Below are 27,841 nucleotides of genomic sequence, written 5' to 3'. Positions count from 1 at the left end.
GAAAATATGTTCAAATATTGCTCATAAAAACATGAATGAATGTTGATGTTTCATGTTTTGTATTATACAAACAGCTGTTCCCGACCCAGAAATCTGATTGGTCAAATCATCATGACATCACACCACTAGAAATATCACTCCAATCTTAAAAACACGAGTCCATGTATATCTTTTTTCATCAGATATCTTAGTTACAACCAGAGTCGCTGACCCCCGGACCTCCCCCGGGTCTCCACCCGGGTCTCTCCCGGACCTCCCCCGGGTCTCCCCCCGGATCTCCCCTGCCAATGAGAAGCAGAAGCAGCCTGCTTCTCATTGGGCAGCGACCTCCGGTAGGAGCAGAGCTGCACTACACCACCGTCCCCTGCCGTCAAACGGACAAGCTGCTCCTCTGTTCCGACACCGGACGCCGACTCCGTGTGACCGAGCCTATCCGACAGCGGGACAATAATCCCGGGAGTTAACTAACCGGAGGAGTGGAGTAGTTCTTCCACGCTGGAGGAGACGAACATTGACCGGGTCGGACCGGAACCTGCAACCTGTTCAGGTGAGTTCTGTGATTCTGCAGCTCTGTGGACAGCAGTCACAAAATAAAGTCTGAGAACAGCCTGGTATCTATCTATCTATCTATCTATCTATCTATCTATCTATCTATCTATCTATCTATCTATCTATCTATCTATCTATCTATCTATCTATCTATCTATCTATCTATCTATCTATCTATCTATCTATCTATCTATCTATCTATCTATCTATCTATCTATCTATCTATCTATCTATCTATCTATCTATCTATCTCTATAGCTATATCTATCTCTATATCTATGGATGAGGACATATTAAAGTGGGTTCAGTCTCTGGGAGGGATGAGGGGATGTTATATATTATATATATATTATATATATTAAAGTGGGTTGAGTGGGACAGCCTTCTTCACCCTGACCTCCTCGTCGGCTCCATTGGTTCAATATGGAGCTCAACAATGAAGACATGATTCAGTGGAAACAGTAAAGTTGAATTGATCCTTTTATTTCAACTCCAGTAAAATAGAATGTGTCTATTGTTGTTAACAAGGCTTTAAAGACAAAGAGGGCTCTGCTGTGATGAATATTTCTTATGAATAAATCCCTCACTTTGCCATATATCACTCTTCATCTTCATTAGGTTCATGATTAGTAGTCAGGAATTATTATCATAACTCATAACTCCACAACCTAGCAGGCCCCGCAGCCTCAGCTCCATGTTTAGGGGGTTATGTGTTATATATATATATTATCTACCTATCTATCTGTCTGTCTGTCTATCTATTTATTTATCTATCTATCATGTCGGCCTATATAGGTGTATCTGTGTGTGTGTGTGTGTGTGTGTGTGTGTGTGTGCGTGTGCGCGTGTTTGTTTGTGTGTGTGTGTGTGTGTGTGTGTGTGTGTGTGTGTGTGTGTGCGCGTGCGCGTGCGCGTGTGTGTTTGTGTGTTTGTGTGTGTGTGTGTGTGTGTGTGTGTGTGTACTGCTGGGTCTTTTCTTCACAGACCCATTTTTCAGTCCCGTCAGTGGAACAGCTCCAGACTTCATCCATCACTCAGCAGGCAGACGGCCGAATCCATCACTGCTGCAACATTAAGGTAATCAGCATGCAGATTTAGAGGGAAGTGGATGTAGTGAGACGAGATGATTAAAAAATACATCTCAATCTTTAGGGTTATTACTTTATTACAATTTCTCACCAGGCAGTTAGGACAAGAGGAAATATGACTAAAAACAAAGCCAGACATGTAATAATAGTAAATACAAGAACAACAGGAACATAATAATAACAATAATAATGATTATAATAATAACACATTAGATGAATGGAAAATGTATAAGTACAAATATTTCAGTGTGGTCAAAATGCTAAAATGGAAACGTGCAAAAATTGGTTAACTGTCTGTAAGGTAAATAAAATTACAACCCTGTTTTCAAAATAAGTTGGGATGCTCTGTAAATAAAAATGTAAATAGAACGAAATGTAAATAAAAACATAATGTTCTGTTTTCAACATGATTTGCAAATCATTGCAAAGACAATATGTCAAAGGTTGAAACTCAGAAATTGTTTTTTGTTTTGAAAAATATATGCTTGTGTAAAGCTACAATAAACAGCTGGTGGAACATCTGACAACTAATCAGGTTACCATAGCGACAGATCAGTAACATGTTTGGGTATAAAAAGATGATTTCAGAGAGGCAGAGTCTCTCAGCAGTGAAGATGGGGAGAGGTTCACCACTCTGTGAAAGACTGTGCTGGAAAATAGTTCAACAATCTAAGAATAATGTTCCTCAACGTAAAACTACAAAGAATTAGTGGATTTCATCGTCTACGGTTCATAATATCATTAAAAGATTCAGAGAATCTGGAGAAATCTCTGAACACAAGGAACAAGGATGGAAACCAATATTGGATGGTGGTGATCTTCGGGCCCTCAGGCAGCACTGCATTAAAAACACACTATTCTGGAGTGGAAATCACTGCATGGGCTCAGGAACACTTGTGAAAACCATCGTCTGTGAACACAGTTCATCGCTGCGTCCACAAATGATGTTAAAACTCTCCAAAGAAGAAACCAGATAGAAACATGATCCAGAAACCTTCTCTGGACCGAGATCATTGAAGATGGACTGAGGTGAAGTGGACAACTGTCCTGAGGTCTGATGGATCACAATCTGAGATTCTGTTTGGAAATGTGTTGCTGCCATCAAATTTAAAATAAGCATATATTTTTCAAATAACAATAATATTTCTCAGTTTCAACATCTGATGTGTTGTTTTTGGTCTATTTTCAATTAAATATGTGTTTATGTGATTTACAAATCATCATATTATGGTTTTATTTACATTTTAGATTCAGAGTCAGACAACTTTATTTATGCCAAAAGGGCAATTCAGTTTTACAATCTCCCTCGACAATTCACGGCATCTCAACTTTTTTGGAAACTGTTTTTTATGCACTTTCGTCCCAACACAGTGACGGTCAGGTGTTTAAACCCAGAACAAGTCAAACTCAGCTGTTTCTTGTGCCGTCAGCCTGATTTCTCCTTCTCAGAACAAACGTGCCGCTCTTTTTTTCTGTCTTTGCATCAACCATGTTTCCTCAAACTCAACGCTCTTTTCATTAAACATCACACTTTCTCACTTTCTTTTTTCCTTAGAAAACATAAATAGCTCATAATGATTGTACTACAGTGGTGCTTGAAAGTTTGTGAACCCTTTAACATTTCTGCATACGAGGGTGGATCAAAAAGTTCAGAGATAATTTCACCTTCAGATTTGCTGCTGATCATAGAGGCTTGCATGCCACTCATATCTGAAATTGGATCATTTCCCTTCAATAAATAAACAACGAAGTCATATTTTTGTTATCTTATTTGTTTAATTGGGTTCTCTTTCTCTGCTTTCATGACTTGTGTAAACATATATTGATGTTTTAGGTGATATTTATGCAGAAATATAGAAAATTCTGGAGTTCCCAACCTTCAAGCAGCACTTTTAGTGCTGTTCAGGGTGTTTGGATTTGAGAGCGCAGGAACAACATGTGTCCAGTGGAGGTTTGCTGACAAGACACAAAAAGGATGTGTTGAGATATTTGTGCTGCGATGTCCACAAATGGCTGTTGTGTAATGGAAAGAATGGTGATAAATAGAAATCAAATGATTGCTGTCAATTATGAGAGAAAAATACATGAAATGTTCCAAAACAGAGCTTTGAAGTTTGCGGCGTGGTTAAATGTGCTAAAAGAAATTAGCATCAGAAGTGTTCCTGTAGAGTCCAGTCGGGTCGGTCGTCCTGTGTTTGGACACCTGTAGCAGTGAAACCTGATCTGTGGCCACATCAATGGGATGTCTGTGTCTCTTTTTCTTCTCTTACAGAGAGCTTCAACAGCTGTCAGAGCTGCTTCTCTCTGTAGATCCTTGCGCTGTAGCTCACAACAATTTCATGTCGTTAACTATAGAGGAGAACGTGTTTGATATATAACTCTCAAAACATAGTGTCACACAGTTAACGCATGTAAACATGAATGAATCAAAGTTAGCAGACTTTTTGACCGTATTTCATGACCTTATTCAGCTTATAGGACTTTTGTCAAACGTCATCATGTGGCCTCAGTGTGAAACTATAGTCTGAAGTAACATGATGACAACATCAACAGCACGAACCCCCCCCGCTCAAAGACTACCGGCATGAAGACAGTGTGTAGGGTGAAACGTGCACGATGCCCTGAGCGAATAACTCAGTGACAGACGGCTCGGATGGTCGAGTGGTTGGTGGTTCGATCACCGCTGCTTCCTGTTCACAAGCTGAAATTGTAGTAAAGTCTGTATTTCTGTTATTTTGAGTTTTCGTGTTCATTTCATTCTTTTATTTTGAAACTCACCTTGTCTTTTCACTTCCCCGTGTTGTCCCACTGTTATAATTGTCTTCCCCATCCTCGTGTCTGTAAAGTCACCAGCTGCCTTACCTCCTGTGCCGCATCGTTATTGTCCTTCGTGCCAGCGTTTTCCTCGTGTTTGTGAGTGATTTTGTGTCCTGTCTAGGTTTCTTTGTGACCAAGTCTTTTTGCTTTACCCTTTTGTACTGCCACTGATTTTGCCGCTTCACCTGGTATTTTGCCCTTCAGACTGGATTTCTGTGCTTTGGCTCTGGATTTCCGTGATGGTATGTTTGCTTTGTTTTACACCTGTGATCTCGAGTGAAGTACTTGAACTTTTACACCTATGTTTCTAGTTGTGCTTTTCGGTCTAGACCAATCATCAACCATCAGTGATGTCATCAACCATCAGTGAGGTCATTGTTGGTTTGTGAACGTTATGAATCCTCCAGTTCAGATTCTGTCCGTCACCATCTTGCTAGTTCGGAGCGGTTTGGAGCAGGAAGTGACCATATTTGGACGAGCTGGGGGAGGAGCCAGCGGTGGATCTGACCGATCTGATTGGAAACCTGATGATACTACATCCCGCCCACCGATAGCTGTAACCTGACTCCACCTGTCAATCAAACAGACACGCCCCCAAAAACAGGTCTTCTTGAATCTTCTTTTCTAATGAATGAGGGATTATTTTCAGATGGACCTCCAGAAAACTAATAAGAAGGAGTGACTTTAGCTAACAACACCGAGATAACTGATGGACACATTTTATTCACTTTGGATTTGATGAGAGAAGTTGAATGGGAGTCTATGGAGCCGGAGGCTTTTTGGAGCCGACCTCTAGTGGCACTCGGTGGTATTGCAGCTGAAGACACTTCTGCATTGGAACCATTTTTCAGACCTGAAGCTACGAACACTTTTATATCCAGTCTGTGGTCCAAACCTTGTGACTTCATAACAGAAATGTCTTTGGGGAAGACACTGAACCCCAAGCTGCTCCTGATGGCAGCTGATCACCTTACATGGCAGTTCATGGCACTTTGAGATCGCTAAGGTGATAAAGCCTGATATAAGTACTGACTATTTACCATCACATAAACAATATACAACAAACAACACAGCTAAAGCCCACAAACACCATCAAAAATAGCAAAAATAGAGCCATCATTGTTTTTGCAGTTGATGAATGGCATTTTCTTCTATTTGAGCACTCTGCATTCTCAAACATGACAGACTGTGAGAAACAGCAGAAGTGTATACCTCATTAAAGGTGCAGGTCACCGCTGGTGATTCTACATGAATATCGTCACCAGACCCAGAATGCACCCATTAGTTGTGTATTGGCTGTGGGTGTGTTTGATTTAGTGTGCTTGCCATGTGGAGCATTAAATAAGTAAAGTTTGATGTAATTGATTGATGATGCTGAGATGTAGTGTTGTTAACCCTTATAATTCCCCACAGTGCAGTTATCGTTCACTTTTTTGCATTGCGGTACATTACTATTGTGTTCACATTGTGCCGCTAGGGCTTGGGGCTCTTGTGTAGCCACGCCTGGAAAGTGAGAGTTGAGTTATACTTGGAGAGAAGTAGTTAATGCTCAGTACATCCGCATGACCTCACTGGAAGGTGGAGTGTGAAATCAGCCATCACAAAGACACATGATCATTTACATCTTAAGATAACAACCCACACTGTCTGTGTCATTCAACACCGTTTCCAAAAGAGTTGGGACGCTGTGTAAAATGTAAATAACAACAGAATGCGATGATTTGCATATCACATTTTATTGTTGTATAAAAAGATGTGCTCATTTTGAATTTGATGGCAGCAACATGTCTCAAAAAAGTTGGAACAGGATCAACAAAAGACTGGAAAAGTTGTGTAAAAATGAAAAAAAACAAACCTGGTATAACATCTAATTTAAGCTCATTTAAGATGGACTGAGGTGAAGTGGAAAACTGTCCTGTGGTCTGATGAATCAAAATCTGAAATTCTTTTTGGAAATCATGGACGTTGCATCCTCCAGGTTAAAGAGGAGAGGGACCATCCAGCTTGTTATCAGCTCAGTTAAAAAGCCAACTGGTCTCCTCAGTTCCCAAAAGTTTACAGAGTGTTGTTACAAGAAGAGGTGATGCAGCTCAGTGGTGAACATGAACCTGGAACAACTTATTAGAGGCGTGTTGCTGCCATCAAATTCAAAATGAGCAAACATTTTTATAAAACAATAACATTTCTCCATTTCAACATTTTATATGTTGTATTTGGTCTATTTTTATTTAAATATGGGTTCATGCAATTTGCCAATCATTGTATTTAGTTTTTATGTACATTTTACGCAGTGTCCCAACTGTTTTGGAAACAGGTTCTATTTCATTCACTTTTATGTATTGACTGAACAATCACAGCTAAAATTTTCATATGATTTTGGGAAAATGGTTTTGTGATTCATAAAAAAAAAAAGTGCACTCGACTGGATTAATCCACTGATTAAAAACGTTGTATTAAAGCTTGTTCGTCTTGTTTCAGCATGTTACAGCATTTGTTAATTACAGTGTCATAAAGTGAAAGCCAACTCACTCTCTCTTTCAATCAGTCACTCGGAGCCGTTGCTATGGATCCCTGGACTCCTGGTCTTGGAGTGAGGTGTAGAGCTCAGGTGTGATAAGAATCTGAGGGAGGAAACTCGATGCGGTCCAGAGTAGCTGCGGAGAGTCCAGCTGCTTTGTGTAGAGGTCAAAAGGTTGCGTGTTACAAGAGGCTGTGACTCTGCAGCTCAGAGCTTTGTTACTCTGTTTTTGTGACATCGCCTTTCACTACAATCGGATTTTGGCATCAACGTTCGTGACATTGTGTCAGTGAGCAGTGTGTCTCATCAGCAGAGGGCAGAAACTGCCTGAAGAGGTTGGAAGCCAAAGACAAGATGGTTCTACACAGGTGAGAGTGCAACACGACTCCTCCTGTCTGACAACATGCTGTCTCTGATTAGAAACCAGTGAAGACCCAGCTGCAGCGGGAATTCACTTCAGGTCTCATCTCAGCATCCTGTCCTCATGAGCAGACACATTTACTGTCTTAAAGTGAGTCTCTTTAACTTCTGAAAGGAGAAATAAAGCAGTCTGTGGTGTGTAGAGCTCAGTGCGATACACCGTGTGTTTCAAAGGTGTTACGGTGTCCTCAGGGGAAGCTGTGTGAAGTTGGACGTATGTCAGACAGTAGTTTCATTGTTAGTGATACAATGAAATTTCAATGTCACAAATAGAAAGTAAAACTGTAAGCAGTGATATGTGGGCTCGAGCACCTGTGGCCGTCGGGAAGCAGGCGTGACGGGGGTTGATGCAGCCGTGGAGTTTACCATGCTTCATGTATGTGCCACGCTTCGACAGGTTTTAAGCATCAACTTCCTGTGTCGTGGCGAAACATCTTTGACAAAAACACAGCCTTCTCAATATATCATTGTAGCAAGGTTGGTGCTACCGGGGTCTCTCCTGGACACAGATGACACGCTCAGTCGTACCTTCGGGTGTAAAATGTTTTTATTTGCCCGGTCCATACACCAATGTCTCTGTGCAACCGCTTCTCTCCTTCCTCCTTCTCCCTGCTCCCTTTATAGGGGAGAACTCATCAGTCCCTATTTGGCTCAGCTGTGCTCATTACACCTGCCCGGCACCGTTCCCTGAACCACTCCTCCCACTCTCTACCCCCTGCAGCCGAGCTAACCACACCCCGCCACCACATACCCCCACCGCCCGACTTAGGGCGGGGAGCCATCCGGCCTAACCCACTCCCCTTCCCCACCTGAGAGCAGGAGAGGAAGTCGGCCACAGTCATCTGCGCCCCCAGCCTATGGACCACCTTAAAGTTGAAAGGCTGTAACACCAGATACCACCGAGTGATCCGGGCGGGCGTTGGTATCCTTCATGCGGTGGAGCCACTGGAGCGGAGCGTGGTCCGAACAGAGGGTGAATGAGCGTCCCAGCAGGTAGTACCGCAGGGAGTCGACCGCCCACCGGATGGCCAGGCACTCTTTCTCCACTGTGCTGTACCTGGCCTCCCTCTCCGATAACTTCCGGCTGATGTACAGAACAGGGCGGTCCACCCCCTGCACCTGCTGGGACAAAACGGCCCCCAGCCCTCTGTTCAACGCATCAGTCTGCAGAGTAAAGAGGAGAGAGAAGTTAGGGGTGTAGAGAAGTGGTTCCCCACAGAGAGCCTGTTTTACCCTCTCAACCGCCCGCTGGCACTGCTCCGTCCACTGGACCGGATCTGAGGCACCTTTCCGGGTCAGGTCGGTCAAGGGACTGGTCAGCTCCGCGAAGCCTGGGATGAACCGTCTGTAATACCCCGTCAGCCCCAAAAACCGCCTCACCTCTTTTTTTATCTTGTGCTGCGGACAGGCCGCGATAGCAGCAGTCTTGTCCACCTGAGGGCTCACCTGCCCGCCGCCCAAGTGGTACCCCAGATATCGTACCTCCCTCCGTCCAACTGCACACTTCCCTGGGTTGGCGGTGAGCCCAGCCTGCCTCAGGGACTCCAGCACTGCGCCCACCCGCTGCACATGCTCCGCCCAGGTGGTGCTGTGGATGATGACATCATCCAGGCAGGCGGCAGCATATGCAGCATGCGGCCGCAGCACCCGGTCCATGAGGCGTTGGAAAGTGGCCGGGGCACCGAACAACCCAGAGGGAAGTGTGGTGTATTGGTACAGTCCAAACGGAGTGGAGAAGGCCGTTTTTTCCTTGGACTCTGGCGAGAGAGGAATCTACCAGTAGCTCTTGGTTAAATCCAGTGTCATGAAGAAACGCGCAGTGCCCAGTCGGTCCAGGAGTTTGTCGACCCGAGGCATTGGGTACGCATCAAATCGTGACACATCATTCACCCTGCAATAGTCCACACAGAACCGTATAGATCCATCCTTCTTGACAATAAGGACAATGGGGCTACACCAGACACTGTTGGACTCTTCTATTACTCCCATCTCCAACATAGCAGCCAATTCCCTCTGAACCACTTTTCTTTTGTGTTCAGGTAACCTGTAGGGCCACAACTGCACCGTCACACCTGGAGAAGTCTCAATGTGGTGTGCCAAGAGGTTTGTGCGTCCTGGCAGGAGGGAGAACACGTCAGCAAACTGCTTCTGCAACTGGGCAACGTCTGTTCTGGGCGTCATAAGGGAGCGAGGCAGGATTGGTAGATTTTGGAACCTCTGGCCCCAGCTCCTCTCTCTCAGATACTGCGGACACCAGAGAAACAGACTCCACCTCTCTCCATGCTTTTAAGAGGTTGAGATGGTAGAGCTGTGTAGCTCCGCCCCTGTCAGAATGCACCACCTCATAGTCGACGACACCTACTCGCCGTGTGACCACAAAGGGCCCTTGCCACTTGGCGAGGAGTTTTGAGCTGGAAGATGGAAGCAATACAAGTACCTTTTCTCCCGGTGTGAATTGCCTCAGCTTGGCCCCTCTGTTGTGGATGTTCCTGGGCCTGGAGCAAATTCTCCCGTGACAGCCGACCCAGTGTGTGGAGTTTTGCTCACAAGTCCAGGACGTACTGAATTTCACTTTTGCCGGGGCTCGGACCTTCCTCCCAGTTTTCCTTAAGCAGGTCGAGCACCCCCCGTGGTTTCCTGCCAAACAGCAGTTCAAAGGGAGAAAATCCCGTCGAGGCCTGGGGAACCTCCTGCACTGGAAACAACAGAGGATCAAGCCATTTATCCCAATTGCGTTCATCTTCGTGAATAAATTTACAGATCATCAACTTTAAAGTCTTATTCAGACGCTCCACAAGACCGTCAGTCTGTGGGTGGTAAACACTGGTCCGAATAGACTTTATGCCCAGTAATCCATAAAGCTCCCTCAGTGTTCGTGACATGAACTGGGTGCCCTGGTCAGTCAGAATCTCTTTCAGGATTCCGACTCGGGAGATGACTTGAAACAGAGCCTGCGCAACACTCTTTGCCGAAATGCTGCGCAATGGCACTGCCTCGGGATATCATGTTGTGTAATCCACTAGGACTAACACAAAGCAATATCCATGTGCACTCCGGTGAAATGGCCCGATGAAGTCCATGCCCATACGGTCAAATGGGACCTCCATCAAGGGTAGCGGATGTAAAGGCGCCCTTGGAATGGCCGGCTGGTTTACCAGCTGACACTCCGGGCAAGATGCACACCAACGGCGCACATCCCTCCGGATGCCCGGCCAGTAAAACCGGGCCATTATCCGGTCCAGAGTTTTCTCATATCCCATGTGGCCCGCCATCGGGTTATAGTGAGCCGCCTGGAAAATCATTTCCCGACAGCTTTTCGGCACCAACAACTGGGTGTTTTCTTGACCTGTTTGAGTGTCACGACTCACAGTCTGTCCCTAATCAATGAAAAGTGCGGGTATGATGGCGCTGCGTCAGGGCGCACCAGCTGACCATCAATTCTTATCACTTGGTCAAAGGTGAAGCGTAGAGTATCGTCCCGAGACTGCTCAAGTGGAAAATCCTCCATGGAGCATAATTCGGGAACCGGCGGAGTCTCCACCGGAGTCTCTGCCGGTTCCCCCTCCCTCTCTGCAGCATTGGACAACCTCGCGTCACCGCTGAGCACAGCACACATCCCACATGTCCCTGCCGGTCGTGAACGCACCCCCGTACACCGCCCCATTAATTTATGAAACCCGGGCCAATCTGTCCCCAAGATTAGGGGGTGCGTAAGGCGGGAGCTAACCGCAGCCTTCACTTTATGTTTTTTTCTCCATATCTAATTTCTACAGCCACCACCGGATAATCGTGAACATCCCCATGCACACACTTAATTCTCACCCACGATGCCTCCACCAATGCCCCGGGCCGAACCAGGCTCTGGTGGATCAGCGACTGCATACAGCCCGAATCCACCATCGCCTGCTGTGTACCCCCCTGGATCCTTAACGGAACGCGATACATCGCTCCTGGACCGGGGGAGGATGTTGGAGGGCCGGCAACCCAAACCGTCTGTCCCGCTTCCATTAATGGACATTCCCTCCGGCAGTGTCCGGGCTGCCCACACCTCCAACACTCCTGCCCTGGTGGTTGAGGAACCCCCTGCAGGTTGGGAAGGGTGCCTGTGGGATCGGTGAACCTGGGGGTTGTTAGTGCCCGCGGAGCTGGCAGGACCCGAGCCACCCCCGGTTGCTGGGTCCTCCTCCGCGGCGCACGAATCGGTCGGGCTGTAGCCGGCAGCCGACCGCCATCCCCCTGCCCGTGGGGATGAACCGCGAGGTGGTCCTCGGCAAGGCATGGCAGCCTCTAGTGTCACCGGACGGTGGCAGCGGACCCATGCCGCTGTCCTGTTCTCCCACTCTCTACCCCCTGCAGCTGAGCTAACCACACCCCGCCACCACAATCATCACCAACGTCTTGACGCTATTCTGATCCGATTTAATATTTATGTGATCAACCAGCTTGAAGAAGCATGTGAGAGTATGAAAAATTACTTTTTCTGTTGCCAGTAGGTGGCGCTATAACGAGAACGGAATATCACCATGCAGATGTCTTCAGGGGGGACTTTTATCAAACATGTCAAGTTTGAGGAAAATCAGACAATGTACATAAAAATTACAGCAACTTTTAGTTTCATGACAAGACGCTCAACGCGGGTCCAGTGGTGGAGAGGTGGAGGAGAGGTTGAGGAGAGGTGGGGTCCAGTGGTGGAGGAGAGGTGGGGTCCAGTGGTGGAGAGGTGGAGGAGAGGTGGGGTCCAGTGGTGGAGGAGAGGTGGAGCTGTCGGATCAAGCAGGTGACCTGCTGCTCGGTCTCTCTCTCAGTTGTTCTGTATAACTGGTTCTGGTTGGTAACAGCTGATGAGGTCGTTCCTGTTTCAGCTCCTTCAGAGGTTTTCCCGTTTTTCGTGGAACCTCCGGGAACTTGAAGACTTGCACTCTTTCCACGTCGTCTCCGTAGACCGAGGGAACGGTGGATTTATCAGCCTCTTCGGCACAAGAGGGCCGTAAGAGGAAACAGGTGTTCGTCACCAGGGCAGATCTGGACAGTTCTGTTCCTGAGGTGGAAACATGCAGGAATATGGAGCTCATCTTCTCCACAGTGTTTAGATGAATGTGTCGGTTTGGCTGTGAGCGGGAGGTCTTTCCACCGAGCCTGTGAGAACCGCTCGCTGAGGTAACTGTAGTTAATGAGCCGGTCCAGACTTCAGCAGGGCATTCAAAGCGTCCGGCTGTGCCACACAAAAGTGCACAAAGAACCAGAGTCACGTGCACGTGACAAATGTTCAGATGCTCATTTCTTTCCTCCGTGTGTTTTCTGTCGGTTGTTGAATGAGCCAGTGCTCATGGTGTTGCTTTACTCAACCTGCCTGCAGGATGATCGATGAAAATGCTCTCAGTCGCTGCTCTGTTGGCTCTACAGTCGATCATCCTTTAGTTTTAAACACGAAGCCCCCTTCTACCCTGGGAACATCCTTACTACTTCATTCATCCTCCGTTCTCTTATTATTTCAACACAGAACACCACGAGCAGCAGCTCCACTGTTTGTGTGAGAAATGAGAGCAACCGAATCGAGGCCTTTGCAGTTCTTTGTGTTGTTTTTGTCAGTTTTGTACTTATAACTATATTTTGCATTTAAGCAAACACCACAATCCCAGGCCGGGTAGTGCTCCAACAGGTGACCAGTACACAGGAAGTGGGGAGTGAGGTTCATAGGGGCCCTACTCTTTGCCATGTTAATCTGGTAACAGTTAGGTTGTGTGTATTATGTATGATTTCCTGCATGTATCAGATCATGTCCTGTCACGACAAAGTGTGATGACTTCATGTGTACTAAATGCTGGTCTTTACGTTGCGATCATCCTGTGCATTCATGCAATGTCTGCAGAAGGGGAAGAACAGGAAAACCTCCTGTTATTGAGACAGAGTTCATGAAGTACTCTCTAATGCTGGCTTTGTGCTTACTGTACAACTAATCTCTGTTTATTGTGTATTTTGTATTGACACCACTTTACCAACAAGTGAACCCAAAGAAAAACTGACTTTGTGTAACGTATTTTTACTTGATTTAATCTATTATATTTATTATAATGTTAGATCCCAAAAAGTTTAAAAGCTGTGTAAAATGTAAATAAAAACAGAATGCAATGATTTTCAAATCATATAAACCTGTATTTAATTGAAAATAGAACAAAGACAACAAATGTTGAAACTGCATTTGTGGACGCAGCGATGAACTGTGTTCACAGACGATGGTTTTCACAAGTGTTCCTGAGCCCATGCAGTGATTTCCACTCCAGAATAGTGTGTTTTTAATGCAGTGCTGCCTGAGGGCCTGAAGATCACCACCATCCAATATTGGTTTCCAGCCTTGTCCCTTGTGTTCAGAGATTTCTCCAGATTCTCTGAATCTTTTAATGATATTATGAACCGTAGACGATGAAATCCACTAATTCTTTGTAGTTTTACGTTGAGGAACATTATTCTTAGATTGTTGAACTATTTTCCCAAACAGTCTTTCACAGAGTGGTGAACCTCTCCCCGTCTTCACTGCTGAGAGACTCTGCCTCTCTGAAATCATCGTTTATACCCAATCATGTTACTGATCTGTTGCCATGGTAACCTGCTTAGTTGTCAGATGTTCAGTCAGGTGGGGGTTTTTTGCGTTACACAACTTTTCCAGTCATTTGTTGAACCTATCACAACTTTTTTGAGACGTGTTGCTGCCATCAAATTCAAAAAGAGCAGATATTTTTGATAAAACAATAAAATTACTCAGTTTCAACATTTGATACGTTTTCTTTGGTCTATTTTCAGTTAAATATGAGTTTACGTGATTTGCAAATCATTGCGTTCTGTTTTTTTTATTTACATTTTAAACACCAAACTTCTTTGGAAACAGGGTTGTAACTGCCATCGTCAGTCAGTCAATTGCAACTAAGAGGCTGACATGAATTATTTTTGCAGTCTTGCAAGTGAATCAGAACAACATCGGCACAGATGACAAAACAACCTCAACTCTCCACAGGAATACATCAACTTCCTTTCATTTATTAGTCTATTTTATAGGGACAGTGAACATTATTAAAACATTGCTGTGAAAGTGCCAACGTTAGCCAAGAAACAGGTGTTCTCAAACTTTAATCAACAATCAAGTTTGTAAGTAAAAGAACTGAGAATAAAGTTTTTTGCGTTGCAAATAAATGATCATTTACTTCTCTGTTGGTTTTGGTCATAGACTTGAGAATTTTGCTTATGAAGCATCTTTATTATGTTATTGAATTGAGTTGGATGTACACACACACACACACACACACACACACACACACACACACACACACACACACACACACACACACACACACACACACACACACACACACACACATAAACACACCTTCTCCCACTGTAAACAGTCGACAGCACTATGTATTAAACTACATGGAGGGCAGTTAACATGACATTGTTCATTTTCATTGAATTTTGTTTATATATAACAGCACGATTTTCACATTGTAATGGTTTCTATTATTTATATTTTTTGACATTAACCCCTCTGTGCGCTGACGTTTCAAATGCATTGTTAGAGACGTGACTCTGTGAAGGGGAGCTACGCATGTGTAACACGATGACATCCAATTAGAAATAAGTTTGGTGAAGCTGACGAGGTTCCAGCTGCACATACTGTTTCCTCCCAGCAGCAGACTGACCCAACACAAGTTAGAGCGGGTCAACAGCACACAGTATGCTCACACTGACGTACTCGGAGTCTGGGAGTCATCGCTGTACAGTTAGACACGTCAACACAGTAAATAATCACCAGCTACCAACGTAGAAAATTACGAAATTATACACGAGCATCGGTACACTGATGCTGTACATTCAGCCCACATTCATGCAGCTGTAAGCTGAAGACCTCTGTCTCTTTGTTTTCCAGACAGCTGCATGTGCGTAACCACGGTAACCTGTGATGGAGCCCTGGCCAGCAGTGGCCTGGCTCTTACTGCTCACCATCATCCTGGATCTTCTGAAAAGCCTGCAGTCCAGAGACTTTACTGATCAGGACATCATCAGCCTCCACCCCTCCAGTAGGTGTTCACTCTCAGACAGCATTATAGCAGGGGTGGGCAAACTTTTTGGCTCAGGAGCCACATTGACTTTTAAAATTTGACAGACGGGCCGGGCCAGCACCAGATGCATACATATCAAACATAAACATAAAAAAGGCATCACAGTGTTAATACGTACATTCACTTTTAGTGGGAACAGTGTTGTTGATCACCTTCTCTGTCAGAGCATCGAAGTCTGCTGTTAGTTTTGTTGTGTTCTCAGAACAGATCTGAGGTGTTCATCACTCAACTGGGATCTGTGAGGTGCTTTGTTGGTGTTCATCACACTAAAAGTCTGTTCACACACGTACGTAGAGACAAATAACACCAGCATCTTCTGGGACATCTTCTGGATGTTTGGACATTTGGCTGCGCTTAATGAAGCATAAACATCCAGTTTAAGAGAGTTGAACTTCTCCTTGAAGACGGTGTCACATTGGAGATCAATCAGTTCACACTGAAACTCCTGTGGCGCCGTTTCAGGGTCTCGTGTGAAGGGACATGAGACCAGCTGAAGGGACACGACACCAGCTGAAGGGACATGACACCAGCTGGAGGTACACGACACCAGCTGGAGGTACACGACACCAGCTGAAGGGACACGACACCAGCTGAAGGGACATGACACCAGCTGAAGTGACTTGTAAATTTTTCCAAAATCAGAGAACCGATGGCAGAATTCTCCGTGCAGGTTGTCCAGTGATTTCCTGTATTTTTTCACATGTCCAGGACGTCTTTCAGCGTAGCGTGTGGGTTAAATGAGCAAATGACTTGTTTGACATTTGCTTTGAGAATAAAGCTAGCTTGGTTTTGAAGGCTCTGACGTTTGTGTACATTTCATGAATAAACTGGTCTTTTCCTCGTAGCTTCACGTTCAGCTCATTCATGTGTGTCAGTACGTCCACAGCAAAAGATAAATCACAAAGACAATCTGTGTCACTCAGCTCAGGAACATCGTCAGCTTTCTCAAGTAGCTCCAACAATGAGATAATCTCCTGTTTGAGCTCCAACACTCGTTGACATACTTTCCCCAAACTCAACCAGCGGACGTTGGAGTGGTGAAGCAAGTCCTGGTGATCAGAGTCAGTTTCTTCAAGAAACTTAATAAACTGAGGATGGTGAAGTCCTCTCGCTCCAACAAAGTTCACCACTTCTACAACCGGCTTCACTACGTGGTCGAGCTGCAGGACGGATTTACACAGTGTAAGAAAATGTCCTCCTGCTCAGGGTTGTCCTCTTTCACCCTCTCCTGGATTCTTTTGAGCAACCCGACGTTTTTTCCAGTCAGATTTGTCGATCCGTCTGTGGTAACGTTGGCGAACTACTCCGAGGTAGCTGGAGCCTCTCGATGACCCCGACACGCCGTCATACGAGTCCTCTCCCCGTGTTTTCTCCTTCAGGGATTCCACGGCCAAAAACTCCTGTTATCTCAAACTTGTCATTAATCCCTCTGATAAACATTAAAAGCTGAGCGGTGTCCTTTATGTCGTTACTTTCGTCCAGTGCCAAGAAATATCATGTAAATGACTCCGCTTTTTTGTTTAGCTTGCTAGCCAAGTCTTCGTCAATCATCTCAACATGGCGAGTCACCGTCCTGCGTAATGAGCTCATGTTTTCTAATTTGTTTTTCTCTCAGGACACAAGATACCTGCTGTCTCTACCAGCACTCTTTGACAAACTCCCCTTCGGAGAAAGGCTTGCTGGTCTTTGATCATTTGAATGCCAGCAAACATCTTGCCTTCGTGCTTGATTCTTGGATGGCAGTTTGTCAGATGAAGGTGTTTTGCTGCAAACGATCTGCCGACCTCCGAGCGGTCGCCGTCCGTTCCTGCGTTGACTGGTTGTTAGAGCAATTAGCATGCTTGGTGGAAAAGTGACGGCTGATGTTGTATTCCTTTAAAACCGTAATGGTTTCTTGGTAAATCAGACACACAACCTTCGACCGGACTTCAGTGAAAAAGTATTTAGTCGTCCGTTCCTTATGAAACACTCGGGACTCGCTGTCGACTTTTCTTTTCTTTGGCCCGTTCATTGTTGCAGATGTGTTCAGAGCAGCAGCAGAGTAACAACAGAGAGCAGCCCGGCCTCTGCAAAATCAAGTCAATGTGTCACTGCGCCTAGTGCGCCACCTGGTGGACTGCCAGGTATTACAGGACAAGGTCAAATGAATGCGGTCATAATTATGATATGATTTGATTTGGGCAATTCTGTACCAATCTTCGGCGGGCCGGATTAAAAAGACCAACGGGCCGGATGTGGCCCGCGGGCCGTAGTTTGCCCACCCCTGCATTATAGTCTGTTAGTTCCACCTTACTACGCTGACACGGGACGACGGAGGCGTTTTTTTTCCTTTCTACTACTTAACAAGACAAGTACACACAGTTAAAAGAACACATGTCACCAATAAGCTTTCTAAAGGCAGTATTTGTGGTATTAATGTCGTGGCCAGGTGCACCAGAGACTCTGAGATAAGGTGGGATCAGAAGGACCTTCATAGATGACAAGACTATCATGGCTAATAACTATTTTCATTTGTTTTCAAAAGGGGGGTTCACATAAAACTTTTTTTCCAATTCAAAGCGATCTTCTCTTGAATAATCTCATGAATCCAGAGATTGCTTGGATGGTCCACTTGCGGGCCATCTGAGTTTTAACTCTTTTTAACTATTTTACAGAGCTAAAATACATGTGTGAGAGGTCAGAGGAAAGATGAGACGAGGTCCAATCACCTCAGCAGGTTCAGTGAACAGCTCCATCAGACCGACGAGTGCACTACTGATATAACTCAGACAGCAAGTGTCGAGTCCAAAACACATTATTACGTCCAGAACACACACGATCCGCCGCTGCATCCTCTGAAACTTCACTGCCAGGCGTTCTTCATTTTCTAATACTTCATGAATCGGGACCTATTCTGAACTTAAAACGACTTCCCCCGAAGGTTACAGACGATGTTGCCAAACACTGCGTCACCGTGTGACTCTACAGAACTGTCATGATGCGGTCAGAGAAGTAACAGCGAGTGCTGAGTGTCAGGTTTTGTTCATTGGATAGATTTTTGTCTTTTCACAGCGACTCCATTTCCTGGAGGGTTCAAGTGCTTCACCTGTGAAAACGCACAAGACAACTTTGAGTGTAATCGCTGGGCACCAGACGTCTTCTGCCCACGAGGTGAGTTTCTGCAATATCGTGTTTTATCACAAGCTTGGCACTGAGGGACAAATTCTCTGAAGGCATTTCTTCCCTTTTGAAAATCTGCATTGTTTAAGGGCGAGCTGGCGTCGTTCTCGCTGCATTTTTCTGACACATTACTTCCATTCCTGCATGTGTCGGTGGGAAGTTGTTCGCAGTAATGTGTGAGTCATATGTACGTGTGTTTCTGCAAGATACAAATAAAACTGCTCATAGAAACATCTACAACCACTAATAGTCACAAACGCCACAGGTACTGATAATGAATGAGAAACAAATGAAAAAAATTAACTTGAAAAATAAAAGATAGTTGATAAAAAAGACAGAGTGCCGAGAGAAATGCATCAGCGGGGGGTGGTGGTGTATTCTGTTGGGTTCACTAAGGTTCATTTGAGATGAAAAACAGCTCCCATCGGATTAACCCTTTGAACTCACAGCAGTTTCTCTGCTCCTGACACATTTTTTAATTTCTGTCTCATGACTGTCGGTCTCATGTCGGAGTCATTCGAGGCTGAAGAGCGCAGAAGTTTGAAGTTTTCCACAAAATCCAGATCCAGCAAAAAGGACTTGTTCAAGAACCTCCAGAAATGTGTCATCCTGACCATAATTAAAACAAAAATGTTAATTTTAGCAATTGAAAAGAAACACAAAAAACATGCTTTTCAGACCGGCTGGGAGATTGTGGGGTTCAAAGGGTTAACAGACCAAAAAAAAAAAAAAAAAAAAAAAAAGATCATGAACTAAAAGCTTGTACACAACTAAAATCAAGCTTATGAGACACAAAAGGCTTTTTACGGTCTCATTACTGTAATTCAATGAGGAGTTTCGGTTTGTGCTCATTAAAATCAGCCCAATCTAAAACTTTTCTTTCTTCCACTCAGAATTTGTCTTTGTTTGTTTGTTTGTTTGTTTGTTGTTTTACCTCCATAAAGCCATGCTTAACTCTCTGAATGACACGTCTTTTCACGTCTTTGTTGGTCTGTGTGTGTGTTGTGGCCCCCGGTAGCCCCCGGTAACCCCCGGTAGCCCCGGTGGCCCCTGGTAGCCCCTGGTAACCCCCGGTAACCCCCGGTGGCCCCTGAGTATCTCCTGGTCTCATTAAACATTGTTTGTGGGAACACTTTGCTGTTTCCCACAGTTGTTTGTGGTTTCAGTGAAGCGGAGACATAATCGCAGAGCTTTGGTTTCCATGGATACTGTAGCCACATTTACACTTGCTGATTGTTTCCAACAGTGACTGTGCTTGAATGTATCTTTCTTTTTTCATCAGAGGCTAAATACTGCTACGTGAGCCACACAATAGACGTGGAGGGAGGCAGTGTGTCGGTGACCAAACGCTGCGTGGCCCCAGAGGACTGCCGCTCCACTGGATGCATCGAGGGGGATCACGGAGGACACGAGGTGGGCGTCAAGGAAAACCTGCACTGCCAGGGAACATTCCTTATTGCAAGGCTCAGGTTCCTCCACCTAAATACAAAGAAGGTTTATGGGACTGAGATTTGATCTTTGGTCATAAATGAAATGTGAATTCAGTAAAACCTTTATTAGGTAGTATCATCTGAAGGTAGATTTAAGGGTTTTGGGACATAATATATGTGCTTCACATAAAACCTTTAAAAGCATCAAAACATCAGGCAAAAGAAAAGGACATTTAAATACAATTTAAAAAAAACTGTGATTAAAACAGAAAATGTGAGACAGAAAATACAGAAATAAAATACAGAAGTTAATCAAGATCCTCAAATCTGGTTGAGTGCAAAGCAGCAACCAGAGAAGTCTTCAGTCCTGATTTAAAGGATCTGAGAGTCTCAGCAGACCTGCAGCTTTCTGGGAGTTTGTTCCAGATATATGGAGCATAGAAACTGAACGCTACTTCTCCATGTTTAGTTGTGACTCTGGGAACAGGAAGGAGAGCAGCAGATGACCTGAGGGGTCGGGATGGTTCAGAAGGTCGCAGCAGATAACAAATGAACGGTTCAGTGCTTCATAAACCAGCAGCAGGATGTTGAAGTGGATTCTGTGTTGGACAGGAAGCCGGTGTAAAGACCTCAGAACTGGAGGGATGTGGTCCAGTTTCTTGGTCTCATTGAGGACTCGAGCAGCAGCTATCTGTCTGACTTTTTACAGAGACTGTAAACACGCCGTTACAGTAGTCGAGTCTAATGAAGATAAATGCATGGACAAGTTTTTCCAGATGAAAGATGACAACATCATTTCAAAAGATGTGATTGGCTGATCTAAACAATGCCCTCTTGGTGATAAAGGGACAGAACGGACAGCAACCTCCAGTGGAAGTTAAATTCAATTCAATTCAACTCAACTTCATTTATATAGCGCCAAATCACAACATAGGTTATTTCATGGCACTTAGCACATTAAAGTCTTTACAGCAAGATTTTACAATATTATACAGAGAAACCCAACAATCGAACAATTCCCACATAAGCTAGGAGGGAAAAAAATTCCTCTTTAAGGGAGAAAAACCTCCAACAGAGGGAAGAAAAACTCCCTTTAACAGGAAGAAACCTCCGACAGAACCAGGCTCAGAGGTGGAGAACATCTGTTAACAGAACCAGGCTCAGAGGTGGGTGGCCATCTGCCTCGACCGGTTGGGGTGAGAGGAGAGCAGAGAGAGAAAAGGACAGCATAGAGATAGAAGAGAAGAATTGTTGATGGAGACGACAATCACAGAGCAGAGACATGCAGCTCCATGACGGGACATCTGGAAAAGAAAGAAGAGAAACTACACGAGTGAAGGAACTGAATGGAGACAACAGATAATAATAAGAAACTATGGGAGAGAAGATGGTGAGGTATGAGTCAGTTAAAGAGTAGGAGGAAAGAAAAGAAGCTCAGCATGTAACGAGGTCCTCCAGCAGCCTCGGCCTATAACAGCATAACTAAGGGTTGGTTCAGGTCTACCTGAGCCAGCCCTAACTATAGGCTTTATCAAGAAGGAACGTTTTGAGTCTAATCTTAAAGCTAGAGAGGGTTTCTGACCCTCCAACACAAACTGGGAGCTGGTTCCACAGGGGAGGAGCCTGAAAACTGAAGCTCCGCCTCCCATTCTACTTCTGTAAACTCTAGGAACCACAAGTAGACCAGCGTACTGAGAGAGAAGTGCTCTGCTAGGATTATATGGTTCTATAAGATCTCTAAGATATGATGGAGCCTGGTCATGTAGAGCTTTGTAAGTCATCAAGATCATTTTAAATTCTATTCTTGATTTAACAGGAAGCCAGTGAAGAGAAGCTAAAACTGGAGAAATATGATCTCTCTTGCTAAATCCCGTCAGTACTCTTGCTGCAGCATTTTGGATCAGCTGCAGGTTTTTAATGAGTAATTTGGACATCCTGACAACAAGGAATTACAATAATCTAGTCTAGAAGTAACAAACACATGAATGAGTTTTTCTGCGTCACGCTGAGGAAGGATTTTCCTGATTTTATTAATTTTACGTAGATGAAAGAAGGCAGTTCTGGAGATTTGCTTTATATGGTGTCTAAAGGACAAATCCTCATCAAAGATGACTCCAAGGTTCCTCACAGTGGTGCTGGAGGCCAAGACAACGTCATCTAGAGTAACTAAGTGATTACAGAAAGAGTTTCTGAGGTGTTTAGGACCAAGTACAAGAACTTCTGTTTTGTCTGAATTTAGAAGCAGGAAGTTTTTGGTCATCCAGGCCTTTATGTCTTTTAGACAGGCTTCAAGTTTTACTAACTGATTAGTTTTATCTGGTTTTATAGAAAGATATAGCTGAGTGTCATCTGCATAACAATGGAAGTTGATGCAGTGCTTCCTGATGGCATCTCCTAATGGAAGCATGTACAAAGTAAAAAGTATTGGGCCTAACACTGAGCCTTGTGGAACTCCATAACTAACTCTTGTTTGTCTGGAAGACTCATTGTTGACATGGACAAACTGGAATCTATCTGATAAGTAGGATTTGAACCAGTCTAATGCAGTTCCTTTAATCCTCGTAACATCTTCTAATCTCTGTAATAAGATCGTATGATCAATCGTATCAAAAGCAGCACTGAGGTCCAGAAGAACAAGTACAGAGACGAGTCCATTATCTGAGGCTAATAAAAGGTCCTTAGTAACTTTCACCAGAGCTGTTTCTGTGCTATGATGAACTCTAAAGACTGAACATCTTCAAACAGATCATTCCTTTGTAAATGATCACAAAGTTGATTTGCAACAACTTTTTCAAGGATTTTAAAAATAAACATCAGGTTGTAAATTGGTCTGTAGTTTCTGAAAACAGCTGTTCAAGAGTCAACTTTTTAAGTAAAGGTTTAATTACAGCCACTTTAAAAGCCTGCGGTACATAACCAGTTACAATAGATAGGTTGATCTGATCTAATATGGAAGTATTAATTAAAGGGAAGACTTCCTTAAAAAGTTTAGTTGGGATGAGATCTAACAGACAGCTAGAGGATCCAGATGAAGAAATAATTCTAGTTAACTCAGAGAGCTCAACAGGAGAGAAATGTTCCAAGTATACATCTGGTCCTACAGTTGCTTTCAGGGCTGCTGTGTTTAACATCACATCAGTGATGGTGTCAGGAAGGGTCGGCACGATTCTCTCCCTAATAGTAAGAATTGTATTAGTAAAGAAGTTAATGAAGTCATTAATGCTGAGAGCTGAAGGAACAGAGGGCTCAACAGAACTGGGACTCTTTGTCAGCCTGCTACAGTGATGAAAAGAAACCTGGGGTTGTTCTTGTTGTCCTCTATTAATGATGAATAATATAAAGTCCTGGCCTTACGAAGAGCTTTCTTATATAATATTAGACTATCCTTCCAGACAGGTGAAACTCTTCTAAATTAGTGGAACTCCATTTCCTTTCCATCTTTCTAGTCGCTGCCTAGCAGAGCGTAGTTCTGAGTTGTACCATGGAGACAACTTCCTCTGGTTCATTACTCTCTTCTTCAGAGGGGCGACATCATCTAGAGTTGTAGCAGAGATACTGCAGTGTTTTCTACCAGATGATCCACTTGTGTGGGACTAAGATCAACGTAGATGTCTTCCACTGCTTTAACACACGGCATCGAAGAGGATAAACATGTAACTGCTTCCTTAAACTTGGCCACGGCATCATCTGACAGACATCTACTGTAGTGGGATTTATTCCCACATGCTGTGTCGTCCATTATTGTAACTTCAGATGTTAATGAGAAGTGGTTCGACAAAACAGGGTTTGGAGGAAATACTATTACATTTTCAGTTTCCATGTGACAGAACCAGATGGAGGGTGTGGTTACCACGGTGACGGGGTTTATTTACATCCTGATAAAAGCCAATAGAATCTAATAATGATCTGAAAGTAGAACTGAGGCTGTCGTTGTCCACGTCAACATGAATGTTAAAGTCTCCCACTATCATCACTTTATCTGAACTCAGCACTAAATCTGATCAAAAGTCAGAATTCAGTTAGAAACTCTGAATAAGGACCAGGTGGGAGATAAACAACAACAATACAATCCGTTTCTCTGCTTTCCAGTTTGGGTGAGAGACTAAGAGTCAGACTCTCAAATGATTTATAACTAAGTTTCGGCTTTGGATTAATTGATAAACTTGAGTGGAAGATTGCTGCCACTCCTCCTCCCCCTCCTCCTCTTCCTCCTCCTCCTCCTGAATCTCTAGGAATATGATAATTAATATGACTGGGAGGAGTTGCTTCATTAATCCTAACATATTCTTCCTGTTGCAGCCAGGTCTCTGTGAGACAGAGTAAATCAATCTGATGATCAGTTATCAAGTCATTTACTAACAGAGATTTAGACCAGAGAGATCTGATATTTAATAGTCTGCTTTTAATTGTCTGATTTTTTTCGATCCATTAATTTGGTAGGATCAATTTTTATTACATTTTTATTGATACATCTTTGTATAATGAAATGCGTGTTTGTGTAATGACTGCTGATGAAGGTTGAACAGACTCCAGTCATTTCTACACTCAAACATCTTCATCACTTCCACGTCTGTTGTTGTGTTGGTGGGAGAAGTGACGTCTCTGATGAGATCCACCTCAAACATCCTCCTGCAGACAATCTGGACACTTTCATCAAGTCATTCAGTGTTTGAAGAATATTTCTCTGAGCTCGCTGGACTTCATCACTTTTCTCCTCTGATGAAGAAACTCTTCATCCTCTCAAAGTCCTCCTCCCTGATCCAGACAGCTGATCTCCTGAGCAGCTCACTGAGCATCTTTATGAATAACTTTCATCTTTACAAGAACCTACTCTGAACTTTAAGAGGAAACTCTTAGAAAACGTCACAATTTTAAGAACTTTCTTAGAATTTCGTCACTCGGAGGAACTTTTAGTCTGAGGAGTTTTTGTGAATACGACCTCAGGGCTACATTCTTTTTTATCATCACACACATCCACCACAAGTTAGAAATCTTTTTCAAGAGATACGTACCTGCCGCAGAATATATTTTATTGGAGTCACCGGCTTCAGAAATCACTAATGAAAATGCCGTCAGATTAGGGCCCACATCAGTTCTCTTTACAGCTCAAATAGCAGATTCATCTGAACCAGCCAATGAATGCAAAGACACACAGGCTGTTTGATAAAGAAGCAGAGTGGCAGAGTGCTGCAGCAGATGACCGGCCTGCATAACCACCGTTTTAACCTCCTTTTACCTGCTTTTATGTCATTTTACCTCCTTTTACCTCATTTCACCTAATTTCTCCTCATTTTATCTCATTTTAAAAATTGAAAACTGATTGAAAACAATTACAAAAAGTATTTGTCGTTTAAACATTTAATTTGTGAATTCATTTATTTATTTATATTTTTATATAATTGTATTCTCAAACTGATTTTATATTTTTTTTAATTAATTTAGGTTTTTATTAATGATGTTTTATGTTATTTTTATAACCCCTTTTTAATCTGGCCGACTTAATATTCATAATTCTGTATTGTATTGTTCATTTAAATATTAATGAATGAAGTTTAGTGTAATTTTAGACTATTTATTTATGGATCAATACCTTCGTGTGTAAAATCATGTCTTACATTGTGCTACATATCGACTCAGTAGGTGCAGAATAATGTTGTGCAGAAAGAACTAAAATTAAACTGAAGTGCTTTTATTCCTCTGCTGTGGTGTCACGCTGCCCCCCAACCCCTCGCCGGGGGACTCAACATTGTTTTGTTCCCATCCAGGTGTGCACAGCCTGCTGTGAGGGAAACATCTGTAACTTGTCAGTGCCCTGGAACCAAACGGGCACCATCTTTACGAGCTCCTCACCACTCAGCAGCACCGAGGCACTTTCACAAAGCCATACTCTGACTCTCTCAGTCCTCATTCCTGCCTTCATTATCTCAAGAGCTGTTTGAAAAGTAGAGACCCACAGTCCGTGGACGTGAACTGAACCTGTCAGGTTCCTGACCTCCATGACCTCTGCTAGTTGGAGTCTACTGTGACATGAAGCAGTTCATTATCAGAAGAAGGAGCACTTAACCACTGGATCATTTCTTTATATTTAAACATTCATATTGTTCACGTCATATCACTCCGTTCAGTCCATCTAAAGCACAACTCAGAGCCTTAATCTTACAAAACTCATTTTTAGAAAGTTCAAAAACTAAACAGGAGTTTCACATGCAAAGACAATCTGACAGCTGCAGCTGTTATCAGATGGAGAAAAGTTGTTTTGTTCTGTTAAACATAATTTAGATTTATTTTATTTTGTCATCTTGCTTGGTCTGTCGCCGGCGATCGGCTCGCATTGCACCCGACCCCGATGCTTGTCCACAGGGTGGTGGGTCCACAGGGTGGCTGCTCCATGTTGTTTCTTCAGTTGAGCCCGACCGGGCCCCACGGGCGAGGGCCCGGCCACCAGGCGCCCTCCGGCGAGCTCCCCTCCTGGGTCTGGCTCCGGTAGGGTTCCCCGGTTTCCCTGAACTCTGTGTGTTGCTGTTCATCGGGGACTTTTGAACCGCTCTTAGTCTGGACTCTCCCCTGAGACCAGTTTGCCTTGGGACACCCGACCAGGGGCTGATGCCCCGGACAACATAGCTCCCGGATCACTGAGCCACACAAACCCCTCCACCACGTTGAGGTGGCGATTCTCGGAGTGCTTGAAGGGTAAAGAGCTCGGACATCAGGAGGAAGCTCGGAGTAGAAACATTACTCCTTCGTCAGCTGAGGTGGTTCAGCATCTGATCAGGATCCTCCTGGCAGCTGGCAGGAGACCCTGGGCCAACCCAGATATATCCCAGATGACCTGGGAACAACTCGGGATCCCCGAGGATGAGCTGGGAAATGTTCCGGGAAGAGGGAAGTCTGGGCCAACCTGCTGGACCTGCTGGACCTGCTGGACCACTGAGACCCGATCACGAATGAGCAGAAGAAAATGGATGAGAAGGATCTTGCTTGGTTTTTCAAGAAAGAAAACAAGTCCATTTTTATAGTGATGGTGTTCTAGAAACAGAACTTTTCTGGTTAAAAAACAGTATTTTTAAAGTACTTATTAAGGAAGCCTCTTCCTTTGTTTGACTACACATCGTTTTGGACTGAACTTCGAGGGCTGCAGTTCCACCAGGGACATCGCAAGTATAAATATTCATACATCTGATCAGCAAAGGGTAGAAAATACAACATTAAAAGTACTCGACAGTAACGTAAAGAAATAAATCGAAGTTGAGTCTGAATCGAGGAGATAAATGTTTGTCGGGCTGAAATGTTTCCCTGCTGTGATGAATTATCCTCCAAGTCTGTAGTTCCCTTCAACTCCTCTGAACATGTTGGCCTTGTAGAGCTCATCGTTGTGGTTTTATGGAACATTTTCTACGGTTCACTCTCGGGGCTCTCGTCTCATCAGTGTCGTCTCCAACAGGGAAAACCCTTCAGCAGGAGGACATGTTGTATTCACGCAAGTACATTAGGAAGAGCAACTGTGAAAGTAATAATATTGCAAGCATGTGTGTCTGCCAGATTATTTTGGACTTCTGCTCCCCAAAGACCAAAACCTCGCTTGAAGATGGTCACAAAGCAGGTGGAGATGATCCTGAGCCTGTCTTGTGTCCATGTTTAGGACTCGATGGTGCATGTGTGAGTCACTGATATATACTGCATGTTGTTGAATGCGTGTGCGTAGTATTTATTTTGTATCAACTGTTCTTGTGAGAAAATTAAACGTGTACG

The 27,841-nt window shown here is 44.1% G+C and overlaps 1 protein-coding gene and 1 pseudogene across 1 annotated transcript; one reads left to right on the top strand and one right to left on the bottom strand.

The window, feature by feature from the left end:
- The first annotated feature begins 347 nt into the window (after positions 1-347).
- Positions 348-27,841, top strand: lypd6 (LY6/PLAUR domain containing 6). The gene is made up of 5 exons (XM_069724858.1): positions 348-547; positions 15,311-15,461; positions 18,555-18,653; positions 19,945-20,075; positions 25,858-27,841. The coding sequence occupies exons 2-5, from the start codon at positions 15,344-15,346 to the stop codon at positions 26,029-26,031; spliced, it is 522 nt and encodes a 173-aa protein (XP_069580959.1). The 5' UTR covers positions 348-547; positions 15,311-15,343; the 3' UTR covers positions 26,032-27,841.
- LOC138636711 (general transcription factor II-I repeat domain-containing protein 2B-like) lies at positions 16,220-17,215 on the bottom strand (annotated as a pseudogene).

Source organism: Brachyistius frenatus, unplaced genomic scaffold, assembly GCF_029030835.1.
Source record: "Brachyistius frenatus isolate BFR_SWC_R1_liver_20210118 unplaced genomic scaffold, ASM2903083v1 Contig_400, whole genome shotgun sequence".
NCBI classification, from domain to species: domain Eukaryota; kingdom Metazoa; phylum Chordata; class Actinopteri; family Embiotocidae; genus Brachyistius; species Brachyistius frenatus.
Note: the sequence above shows the minus strand (reverse complement) of the source record. Positions and strands in the feature narration are given on the sequence as shown.

Coding starts and splice junctions, on each gene's coding strand:
- lypd6 (XM_069724858.1), top strand. CDS start 15,344: ATGGAGCCCTGGCCAGCAGTGGCCTGGCTCTTACTGCTCACCATCATC. Junction 15,462..18,554: donor CATCAGCCTCCACCCCTCCA/GTAGGTGTTCAC, acceptor GTCTTTTCACAG/CGACTCCATTTCCTGGAGGG. Junction 20,076..25,857: donor GGGATCACGGAGGACACGAG/GTGGGCGTCAAG, acceptor GTTCCCATCCAG/GTGTGCACAGCCTGCTGTGA.